The sequence below is a fragment of the Mesoplodon densirostris genome, chromosome 11, assembly GCF_025265405.1.
Source record: "Mesoplodon densirostris isolate mMesDen1 chromosome 11, mMesDen1 primary haplotype, whole genome shotgun sequence".
NCBI classification, from domain to species: Eukaryota; Metazoa; Chordata; class Mammalia; order Artiodactyla; family Ziphiidae; genus Mesoplodon; species Mesoplodon densirostris.
Window position 1 is genome coordinate 18,464,009 of NC_082671.1, and position 12,434 is coordinate 18,476,442.

General features: G+C 37.7%; 1 protein-coding gene across 3 annotated transcripts in view; it reads left to right on the forward strand.

The window, feature by feature from the left end:
* SLCO1C1 (solute carrier organic anion transporter family member 1C1) overlaps positions 1-12,434 on the forward strand; it is a 46,559-nt gene that overhangs the window by 16,957 nt on the left and 17,168 nt on the right. For 2 of the 3 annotated variants that reach the window (XM_060112710.1, XM_060112709.1), the window contains exons 4-8: positions 47-171; positions 3,974-4,120; positions 5,665-5,763; positions 7,611-7,856; positions 8,856-9,020. In XM_060112710.1, the coding sequence (XP_059968693.1) occupies positions 47-171; positions 3,974-4,120; positions 5,665-5,763; positions 7,611-7,856; positions 8,856-9,020 (782 nt within the window). The remainder of the gene's footprint in view (positions 1-46; positions 172-3,973; positions 4,121-5,664; positions 5,764-7,610; positions 7,857-8,855; positions 9,021-12,434) is intronic. The other variant, XM_060112711.1, reaches the window with a different exon arrangement.

Below are 12,434 nucleotides of genomic sequence, written 5' to 3' on the forward strand. Positions count from 1 at the left end.
TGATGTTAAATGAGCTCATAGTAAAGAAAATGCTTTTTTTATACAGGTACAGATATGAAAGGTATTCTCCCTTCTCCAATTCCACTTTCAGCATCTCTCCATGTTTCCTGGGGTCAAACAGTCCATTACCAATCTCAGTTATGGAAAAATCACAATCCAAAATAAATAATGGTAAGACGATTATTTTTTACTTGACTAAACAAGCTCTTTTTGAAGACGTTATAGGTGCTTTAATATGAACAAAAAGTATCTATGTGATTTTTTGCTGTCAAAAGCTTTACTACTTAAGTTGAGATATTATAGTGCCATAAAAATTCCTAGAATATAAAGCAGAGATGAGGCCCTAAGGAAATATGCAGACAATCAAATATTATGGAAAGATGGGGCATTAATTGCTGGTGACTGAGCAAAGCTTCCAGCGGTTCCAAACAAGGCAAGTTGTGAAACAGGGTAAAACTAGTTTAGCATGTACAAACCTCAGCCCATTGCTCAGATATAAAAGAAATACATTTTTCCCCCAAACTTAACTTGGTTTCTGTGTTCAGCCCCTTTTCATCAGAATGGCAAAAACGTAATCTCAGTCAATTTGTCCCTAATCTCTATCCATGTTCCCAGGGGTTGCTTACATTCCAGGGAGCTTTACATTATAGTAAAGGAGAAAACTGTGGGAGGGGAGGTCTTGGTGTTATTAGTAGTCCTCTGTCAGCCTAAATATCTAAAATCCCTCTGGCCACACTGTTTGTTCATACATGTCATCTTGGGGTCATCTTATGTCCATGTTCGTGTCCTTTTTAGCACAGTGGCTCTCTCTGATGCAAAAGTGACCATCATGGAAACATGGAAATAATTCTACTTTCCACACAAGAGAGGATTTGGGGAATTTCATTAGCATATCCAGAGTTCCACGTGGCTGACCCATACTGCAAAGCAAGGCTATGTGTGGGCCACCCTTGGGAGCATGGGAACCATCTCTTCTGTGTTACTCTAGGCATTGGGAAACCTGTGAAGAGGTAGGGGCAGGGATGCCTAACTATACGGTGCAGCCATCTCATCTTCGGGACCTTGCTACCTCCCTGAGTTCTTCCTGGCCACAGTGGCACAGGTTCTCTTCACTCATGGAGTCCATGACTCTACCCACAGGTGTCTGCTATGTCTCTGCGATGCTGCACTGGCAGGTGCTCAAATCCTCTCTCCATAGCCTTTTAGCATAAATATGCTCAACACCTCCTCCCCGCCACCCTCATCTTACTCCCTACCCCTAGACTGGGGAATCCATTTCTACAGAGGCAGTGTGGAAGTCCTTCTTTATATACCTGCTACTCATCTAAATCTTTTATCTACACCATAAACCCTTTTCACTCCCCTAACATCCTCATTAATGCTTCCTTCTGAGATGTCCTTTTCCTGGTCAATGAACCTGAGAAGTCTGGCTGTTTGAATGAAGGGAAGGGTCAAAAGATTAAAAGAAATATTGAAATATGAGGGGTGAAAATAACATGGGGTGACCATAAACATGTAAACAAATTTACCCTGTCATGCTATATGAAAAGAAAGAATCCTAGAAGAAAAAGCAAATGTGAAAGAAGGTAATAGGTAAATTCAGGAGGGCATATAAAAATCAATGGATGAGAACAGAGGGCTTGTTTATATAAGAATATAATGGATAGTAAGTTTTTTTTTGTTTTGTTTTGTTTTTTTTTTCTTTTTGCGGTATGCGGGCCTCTCACTGTTGTGGCCTCTCCCGTTGCGGAGCACAGGCTCCGGATGCGCAGGCCCAGCGGCCATGGCTCACGGGCCCAGCCGCTCCGCGGCATATGGGATCCTCCCAGACCGGGGCACGAACCTGTATCCCCTGCATCGGCAGGCGGACTCTTAACCACTGCGCCACCAGGGAGGCCCTAATGGATAGTAAGTTTAATTCAGGTCCATATAAAGAGACAAGGAGATGAGCTAAAGAATTTGGACTTTCACCTGTACACAATGTACAGTCATTGAAGATATTTTATTTTGTTCTTGGTTTTGACAGTCAGGGGAGAGACATGGTATAAATGACAATACAACTAATTAGGAAATATTTAAGCCTTGAATGTTAAAAAGAGAGACACAGGGTTTAGGGTGGGGAATGAAAATTTTCTAATGTAAAGAGACAAGTTATTAGGCAGGTCCAGAGTATAAGACTCACAACTCAATACTTTTCTTTCCTTTAGATGAGATCCTGCTCCCTTAAAGTCATAGATTTATGTGGATATTAGACATAGCGGACACAAGGCTTATCCTAAAGGGGTTAGTGGGGTAAATAGAGGGCTCTTCTCAAAAATACTTTGCACACAAACCCCATTTCACCCAAATACTCTAGAACAGAGCTCTCCACAGGAACTTCTGTGATGATGGAAATGTTCTGTATCTATACTGCCCAGTACAATAGCTATTAGTTGCACAAGACTATTGAGTACTTGAAATATAGCCAGTGTGACTGAGAAATGGAATTTAAATTTCATGTAATTTTTATTAATTTAAATTTCAATAGCCTCATGTGGCTTGTAGCCGCTGTACTGGAAAGCACAAAGCTAACGTGTCTGCACTTATCTACAAGACTCCTCTACCAACAAGCATAGAACCCCACAAATGTCAGGGCTGGAACTGACATTGGAATCAATTTTTTTTTTTTTTTTTTTTTTTTTTTTTTTTGCGGTACGCAGGCCTCTCACTGTTGTGGCCTCTCCCACTGCGGAGCAGGCCCAGCAGCCATGGCTCATGGGCCCAGTCGCTCCGCGGCACGTGGGATCTTCCCGGACCTGGGCACAAACCCATGTCCCCTGCATCGGCAGGCGAACTCTCAACCACTGTGCCACCAGGGAATCCCTGGAATCAATTTTTAAAAAGGAGCCCCCATTATATTTTAGGGAGTGGAATAGAAATCCAGAGAAGATAAGTGAAAAATCCCTGGTCACTTGGCTACATTTCTAGAAGAGGCAGAATCAGAACTAAAAGCAACATGACTACATAGTAATCTTTTCTGTCACAGAGTCTGACTCATCTATACAAAAGGATTCACCCCGGTTCTTCATAACCCATACTTTACCTTCAAAAGTCGCTTTCAAGTTTACTAAAGGAGAAGATATCTCCTGCCTCATAGGGTTATTAGGAGAATTCAATTTGAAAATGTCTGCAAACCACTTAGCCCAGTGCCTTGCAGAAAGGGAGAATCCAGAAGTGGTGATTTTTTATAGATGGTTAATATTATTGCTTTTATTAAAGTCACCACACTCTTCAAAGTATATTTAATTTATTATATGGGAGTAATTATTCTACTTCACATGTTCATATTAAGACATGACTTTTATGAAAGCATTTTTAAATTGTTAGCTTTGAATTTCCCTCTAAAAATATGGTCAAAAGGTTCTTTTTGTTGGAATAGTTATACAACTGAGGCATATAAGGTTTTAAATTTTTATATGAATTTGTTTCTGAAATGTGAGCCCTTAACATGGCCATTCACTATCAAACAGTTATAACTGTAGGCAATGCTGTTCAAATTTGAAGTATCACCCATATAAAATTTTGAATTTCAGATAAAACTTGTTCAGCAATAAAATTACAAGTGATTTCTGTTGCAAAATAGAAAAGTTTGAAGATTAAGGTGAGAAAATCCTTGTTCAAATTTTTGTATTTTGTCCCAGACAGGATATTGAATTTTACTGGAGTGTAGAAATTCAAAGAATTCATTATAAATATGAAATAAAAAGAAAGAAAATAAGAAATAAGGGGACAGGAACAAGAAGCAATAGATTTCCTTGTTCTCTAGGAGATTTACACTGCCTAAAATATCTTGCTCAAACTCCTATCAAATTAAGTTTATGGCAAATTTCACTTCTGCATTCTCATGCAACTTTAGGACAACTTGTTGACATGCAGAATAAGTGTTTAACTTCGATAGTGATCGAGTTTCAACCTCGTTTGCTTTCCTTTCAAGAATGTGAAATTGATGCCAGCTCCTCCATGTGGGCTTACGTCTTCCTGGGGAACCTTCTTCGTGGCATTGGAGAAACTCCCATTCAGCCTCTAGGCATCGCCTACCTTGATGATTTTGCTAATGAGGACAATGCGGCTTTCTATATTGGTAATGTCCACCTCATTCATCTTCTTGGGATACAGGGTACCTGGTTTTCTCAACTTCATTCTCAACTAAATAGGGTGTGGAAGGTTTTATACTTCATATCCAACTCTTTTATTCAGTTCACATTTTTCTGAAGTCCACACTGAGGATTTGGATAGCAAAGAAACTTCAGTTAGAAGGACCTATTGCATTAGGGAAAGAATATCAGATTAAAAGAAGATATCTGTGAGCTCAACTGCTGTGATATATGACTTGTGCAAGTATCTTCATGGATACAGAAGAAGGACAAGAGCAAGGCCTGAGCCAACCATACGTCTGGACAGGCCCCAGCAGATAAACCAGCAGCTAAAATCACAAAACCCCAAATATAGCATACTCCAAAGGTAAACGAATGGGAGCAGTATTTATTGAGTGCCTCTTATGTCTCGGAAGTTAAATTTGTTCTGTTTCATACATTAGTCTTGATTTTGGGGGATCTGGCCTTTTGAGAGTCTCACCCTCAGAGACAGAAGGACAAGATTTAAATTCATTGAGGGGCTGTAGGTAGGTCCATAGTATGGTTCTGCCCTGGCTACTCACACAGAACTCCAGAGGTCTCTGATGATATCCAAGCATGCTGTAGTTAAAAACAGGGCACCAGTTCTAATGGAAAACTGTAGCATAGATTAGGACCCAGAATTGGAACAGAAGCTCCATGGCACATGCTAGGCAATTACTCTGGGGACCAGAGGAAAGACTGCGGCCAAGCGACACACACAGGCATCAGGGTGTCCCTGTCCTGTCCAGGAGCTCAGAGCCCGCTCACTCTACTTTGCCTTCTCTTCTATTCTGAAAAGGACCTGGTAATTGCTATTTACTCCTCCAGTTAATTTAAATCATTCTCCCAGGGATATGTGTGTAAGCTCAGTGATGAAATGAAAGGCAGATGGGCCATATTTTGCAAGGAAGAGCAATCTTTCTGGTCACTAGAAATGGTGTCATTTGGGAGATCTGCTCCACCTGCCTGTTAAAGCTGCCCAGGTGGGTCATGAGCATTCCAGAGGACACCTCTCCCCCCTCCCAAGTCTACCTCGTTGCTGGCTGCATAGTTACTGCACTTGCAGATGGTCCCCCAGAAGCACTGAATGCAAACACATTTCATTAACATGGAAGAAATCGATTTTAATGTCAAAACAAGTTTTATGCTTAACTGACCATGAAAGGTTTCTGAAAGACTGTCAAAATAGTATAATTCTGATTTTTATCACTAGGGGGAATCTAATCCTAGGGAGTAAAATTTGCTCCATTTGGGGAAATTAACTTCTTCAGAGTCTCAGTGTTTTCTTACTAAGAGATAATTAATGCCTTAAAAATGTTCATTCTTCTTCCAACACTGAGTAGGACTTATTTCCGATTCATGAGGTTGAAAAATTGACAAATCAAGCACACTTAAGGGAAGAGTTGAGGAAACATTTTCAGTGACTAACTGAATCTTATGCACATTTCTTGTTTAAAACTTAATTTGCAAGAGCAAAGAAATTGCTTTTTTTTTTTTTTTTTTGGTGCAGGGTGTGTTCAGACGGTTGCAATTATAGGACCGATCTTTGGCTTCCTGTTAGGCTCATTATGTGCCAAACTGTATGTTGACATTGGCTTTGTAAATCTAGGTAAGGGAGTTTATTTCTATTTATTCATTTACTTTATTTAGTTACTGTAATTTTTTAATAGGAATAGTATAGAAAATATCAAATTGCCTTTTTATAAAATGACAGGATGGTAGTCTTTCATAAAGTGCAAATAATCCATGGAAAACTTATTACTGATACAATCATCACACATGACTGTATGTGTATGGAATATGAAAAATAGGTGGTGATTAGAACCGGATGACCCCTGGTTTGTTATTCGGATGTATCAGTTTCCACTTCCGGTTTCCCAGTTCAAAGGCATTCCAGCTTAGTTAAGACTAACAACTGTGGCTACTTGTTGGCTCTTGTTGGTTTCAGGTGAATCAACATTTACTGCAGTCGCATCAATTGATAACATATTTCTGGACTTGTCAGAAAGGCCAAAGATTGAAAGTCTTCTGGCAACTAAAATTTCCTTATTTAATGTACGAGTCTTTTTTAGTAGAAGGCATATTATAGTGAGACTAACTTTCCTTCTGGGCGAATGCTTGTGGAGGGAATAAATGGAGGCCTCATCTTTCCATAGTTATTCATTTGTTTCTTTCCTTATATAAGATGTAGTCCCTTGACATAGATAAAATTCATCTGTTTTTTTAAAAGACACCCTAGAAAGCAGTTACAAAACAAGAAAACAAGTTTCACTTTTATAAATTCTGGAATTGCATTGTCATTAGTGTGTATTATAAATGATTATTGTGTGTTAACAAAGAATGCAAAACTCTTGGGCTAGTTGTTCTTTTTTAATCAAATAAACTGGAATATGCATTCCAAAAATTTTATTTATTCATTTATTCATTATTCCTACCAAATTTATTTCACATCTACTCTATCTCAAGTGATGTTCTACCACAGCGAACAAGATATTGGCCTGGCCAAAAAGTTCACTCGGCTTTTTCTGTAAGATATTATGGAAAAACCAGAGTGAACCTAATAGTTGCGTTCCTTTACTTCATGAAGTTTAAAATCTGGTCGTGGAGACTGATATAGATAAGAAAGTGTTGGTGTGATGAGTGGTACAGAGAAAAATTGTGAAAGGGAAGCAATGTGCATGCAGTGGTAAACTAGTTAAAACACTGTAGTGAGTATAATGTAGTACCAATTGAGCCTAGTTGTCAAAGGATTCTCATAGAATGTTGTAGAGGTAGAGTATAATAATATGTTTCATAGGCTCTTATATAGAAAAAAAACTTGATTTGGTTAAAAAACTTTGTCAATGCTTACCTTTTAGTCAAATAAGAAATAGTATCAAAAACAAAATTTTATGATGATTAGATATTGAAGTTTTAATTACATATACAAATCTTGCTTTGGACCTAGAATAGTTCTGAAGTATTCTCAATCATCATTTAATAAGTAACATTCTGAGTGGCTCAGACTAGATTTGGGCCAGAGGGCGTAGGGCATAACTTTTTTTTCCAGTAAAGTATTAAGACATTCAATATGTAAATCAGATGAAAGTGGTACTCATGTGGGGTAGCTGGCAGAAGGTTTTAAGCCCTCATAATTCTTTCTCACATGTTGCTTTTTTCCTGTCATGGGCCCAGACAGAAGCCCAGAGCAGTGTGAGACCCCTTCCAGTGTGTAGACTCTATACTTTTAATCAAAGAAACAAAAGGAGAAATAATCATGCTCTGAAAATACCCTCTTTCCTTCAAAAAGCAAGATAACAATAGTGTTCAGATTAGAAAAGGTTATCATGTATGAATTATTAGGTATTTTTATGATGTGATAGAGGTAACATTTGGATTTTTCTTTTAAAAAAAGAGGACTCTTCAACACACTAGCTTTGCTGTATATGCTCTTTGGCCACCCTCTCTCTTTTTCAGATCATATAACCATCACCCCAAAAGATCCACAGTGGGTGGGTGCCTGGTGGCTTGGTTATCTAATAGCAGGAAGCATAAGTCTTCTGGCAGCTGTGCCTTTCTGGTATTTACCAAAGAGTCTACCAAGACCCCGGAGCAGACAGGATTCCAATTCCTCCTCTGAGAAATCTAAGTTTATTATGGATGATCACACGGACTACCAAACACCTCTTGGAGAAAAAGCAAAAATCATGGAAATGGCAAGAGGTGAGCCAGATTCTCCTTGATTTTGAAACAGTTTCCATTTTCCTGTTGAAACTTTATAGGCGATCTATAAATAATACCCCTCTCTCCACTTCATGTGTTCAGAAAAAACTGAGAAACTGTACAGGAAGCAGATTATTAAAAAGTCAGCTTTATTACTGGAAAACTGACTGAAGAACTTGACCCAGAGTCTTAGTAACCTCCTTTGCTGCTGTCCCCACCTTTACACCTCCTCAGTGTAGACGTTGCAACTGCCCCTCCCCGGGAGGGCTGTTTCACATTCACCTGGGTGGACTGAAAAGAGTGAATCTTCAGGGCTTGTGGCCTTTTAACAGATGGCATCCACCCACTTGAAAATGTGCTCCAGTGCATGTGTCCCACTAGTAATCAAAGGAGTGTAGCATAGGGCCAAAGGTCAGACATGTTCTAGTGAATTCCCTCCACGTGGAAATGGGTGGCCATAAGAAAGATTGGTCCCCCTCAACTGGCCCAGCAATATTGACATTTATAGAAAATCATCACATTTCTGTTTGGCTGCATAAAAGAAGAAGGGAGAATGCCAAAGCTCACTTCTAACAATAATTAACTGGAGATAACTTTCATATTCCCTTCTCTGCACCCATGACCCAAGTTTGAAGGAGACCAGAAAACTCAAGTTCTTAATGTCCTGTCCATGACTCCCAGCTCAATGGTGAGGGAGTATTCTTATCCCTTGTGTTTTTTACCCACATCAGAGGAATCTGTTCCTGTCTGACACTCTAATTTATAATCTATATTTTATGCCTGTAGAAGTGAGTGCTTATGTCTGGATCTGAGCCTGGCCGGAACTCAGCCTTGACTTGTGCCAATGGCTTAATATCTAGAGTGCGTGTGTGTACCGTGTTATAAATGCTCCTCAGAACCATGACAATGAGACTCAGCCTCTAAGCTCTGATGCCATGGCTGTATTTCTGCCAAGTGTGACACTGTCTTTAATTACTCCATGCTATTTTTGTCTCATAGATTTTCTGCCATCACTGAAGAGTCTTTTTGGAAATCCAGTGTACTTCTTATATTTGTGTGCAAGCACCGTTCAGTTCAATTCCTTATTTGGCATGGTGACTTATAAACCGAAGTACATTGAGCAACAGTATGGGCAGTCGTCCTCTAAGGCCAACTTTGTTATCGGTATGCTTCTCTGTCCTTCCTGCTTTCCAATAGTCAATATCAGCTGTGTCTTGTTAATCCTTAGTAATTTTAGAGAAATTGTTCCAATATTTAGACTGAAGGTAATTTATGGCATTTCAAAAAGTAAGCGGAAAAAATCTAGCAGAGTAAAATATTTAGATAGTCTGTGGTACGACTTTGTAGCAAAAATTGTTCAGAACTCTGTGCGAATGACCACGAGAATACCACATAGACCAAATATGCATTTTATTAGGAGATTGTTAGTACTGGATATTTGTCCTTCAAGTGTAGCTGAAACCTCATAACAGTGGCCATTTTACCTGAACAGTTTCTAGGATTACAAAAGGTAAGTATTCAGACAGGTTAAAAGGTGTGCATTGCAAAACAAAGTTTGTGTTTGCTCAGAGTTGAAACACTTCTCTGATTCCTGGCATTTGGGTTATTTAAAAGGACTGTGTTTCTAGCCCAGCAGGACAGCCAATAAGAGATATATTCAAGGGCAAAAAAAAAGAAGATGAATGAAGAAGAACCAGAATCTCCAAATATATAACCACCATCCTATAAGCAATTGGATACTTTAAAACCTGGATTAGCTCCTTTAGTCCACAAAGGTGTTATTTAATGCTACTCTTTCAAAGTATAAAACATATTCTATTCCTTTGGACATGTTCCTTTATGATAGGAGACTCCAATGGCTTAAAATAATTTCTTCTTCATAAAATATTTTAAAAATTGCTCTATTCATCTATCTCTGAAAGAGACCAGGGTGCGTGTGTGTGTGAGGAAACAGCTGAGCATATTTTGGGATGTATAAATTTCTTATACTAATCCTGGATAATGGGCACTTAGCAGACGTAATTCTAATCGACTCTTTGAACTGCTGTCCTTCCCCTAAATTCTAAATGTGAAGGCTATAATCACTGTTGAATTTTACTTTCAACATTAATTGGTTCAAATTAATTTAATTTTATTATTTAATGGTTGACCTGAAGAAATATTGATATTTTAGGGTTTTTTTTTAACCCCACACCTCATCCATGCCAATCAAAGCTTTATACTGACTTTAAGAAGACTAGAAGAGGAATGAAATTTTGACATTCTTTTTATTTTAACATTTCTTTTGTGTTTAGAGACATAACTTATAAGCAACAGTTAGGTCTACAGACCTTAAATGTATAGCTCAGCTGGATAAATGTTTACATGTGTATATCTGTGTGGTGATCATTATCCAGAACACGTAGCACAATTCAGTTCCCCAGAAGGCTCCCTCAAAACTTCTTCTATCCAATGTTCTTCTCCAAGTTAATAACTATTCTGAACTCCACCATTATCGATCAGTCTTGCCTGTTTTTGAACTTTATATAAATGGAATAAGTTATGTAATCTTTTGTAACTTTTTTCAATGAAAGTGAAATCTACAAGATTCATTCATGTTATTGCGTGTAGTGGTGGTTTGTTCTTCTCATTGCTTTGTAATATCCCATTACATAAATATACCACAGTTTATTTGTTTTCTTGTTGATGGACATTTGGGTTGTTTACTGCTTTGGGCTATCATAAGTAACACTGCGTGAACATTCCACACATATTTTGGTAGGCAGATTCACTCATTTGTTTTGGCTATATCCCGGAGTAGAATTGCTGGATCATAGGGAATATGTTTCGATCTGGCAGATATTGCCAAAACATTTCATCAAACAGTTGTGCAAATGTTTACTCCCATTAGAAGTGTAAGAATGCTCCAGTTGCTCCATATCCTTCTAATGTTTGGTATTGTCAGTCTTCTTCACTATAACCATCCTTATGGGGCGTGATGGTATCTTATTGTGGCTTAATTTGCATTTATCTGCTGACTAACTGTGTTGAGCATTTCTTCTCAGGCTTCTTGGTCATTTCATTATCTTTTGTTAATTCTATTTGAGTCGTTTGCCCATTTTAATTGGATTGTCAATCTTTTTCTTATTGGTTTGTAGGCGTACTGTATTTTTTCTTGATACAAGTTCTTTATTGAATATGTGTTTTGCAAATATTTTCTCACAGACTTCAATTTGCCTTTTCACTCTTCTTAATTGTAATCAAGTCCAATTTTAATCTTTTCCTCTTTCATTAGTGCTATTTTGAGCCTGTTTTAAGAAATCTTTGTCAAATCCCAAGGTTATGAAAATGTTTTCTTAATATTGTTCCTAGTAGATTGTTTTAACTTTCACATTTAGGTTATAATCCATTTCAAAGTAGTTTTTTCAAAGTATTTTCACATAATACAAAGTATTTTTGTGTTATGTGAGGGAGGTCAAGATTCATTTACCAAAAATGAAGAGACCATCTTCTCCCCATGAATTGTAGTGAAGAACATACCTTTAAGTATATGTTTATTTCTCATTATTCAACATGTGCATAACACTTAGAGATTTGGGGGCCTTTGATTTTGCTCCCACTAAAATGATAAGTTCTTTAAAATTTTCCAGTTGAAAAGTTCATTTCATAAAGGAGAATTAAGTGCCCTTTGGGGGGGAAGTTACTTAGAAAAGAAATGCAATTACATGTAATCTCATTCCTTTATTAAGTAGATAATAAATGAAATATGTTTTGCCTGTAAAGTTATCTTTAAGAGTAATTAGCACAGATGAAAGAATGTGAGATTCTGAGAGATTCAATGGCCTGCCCAATATCATGCATATGTATCATACATACATACATACATGATGTAGCCAGGAATAAAATTATTTCCCCTGAGTTTCTGAGTTGTATTTCCTCACTGGGCATAATTATTTTTGGAAAACTGTCAGGAAGAATCTGATTAATAATTATCTTTTGAATTGTGGCTGATTGATTTCTTTTAATCCATGAGCCTACTCTGTATACTGAAATGGACTCTGAGATCCAAACAAATTCATCATCAGAATTTTTTGAGCCATCTAGCAAAGGTTGCCTGGAACTCTAATTCCTCATAGTTTCTGGCATATCTATAGATAATTCAAGTACTTTTGTGAGAGTTAAGTAAAAAATGTTTAGTAATTCCATGTCATTATAACTAGGATACTTTCCTGGGTGCATTATAATTTTACATTATTAAGTATGGGATACGGCAGAGTAAGGGAAGTGGGTAAATTATTCAACATCCCTAACACTTGTTTTGATTTTCCATAGAGTGGTGAAAAGAAATGCATCACTGGGTTAAAATAAAGATGAAAAAAGACATATAAAATGGATTGTAAATGCACATAGCTCTCATTCAACAAATATATTTTCTCCCTTTCTTCGCTTTTTCTTTCCTACCCCTCTCTCTTTTCTCCTTCAGCTTTTTTCTTTGGATTATGGGAGAATGACCCTTTCTGTAATAAAATATGGGAAAGGCACAAAAAAGACACATTTCCCTTCTACTCTCAGAGAAAGCATTTGATATGACATGGAGGA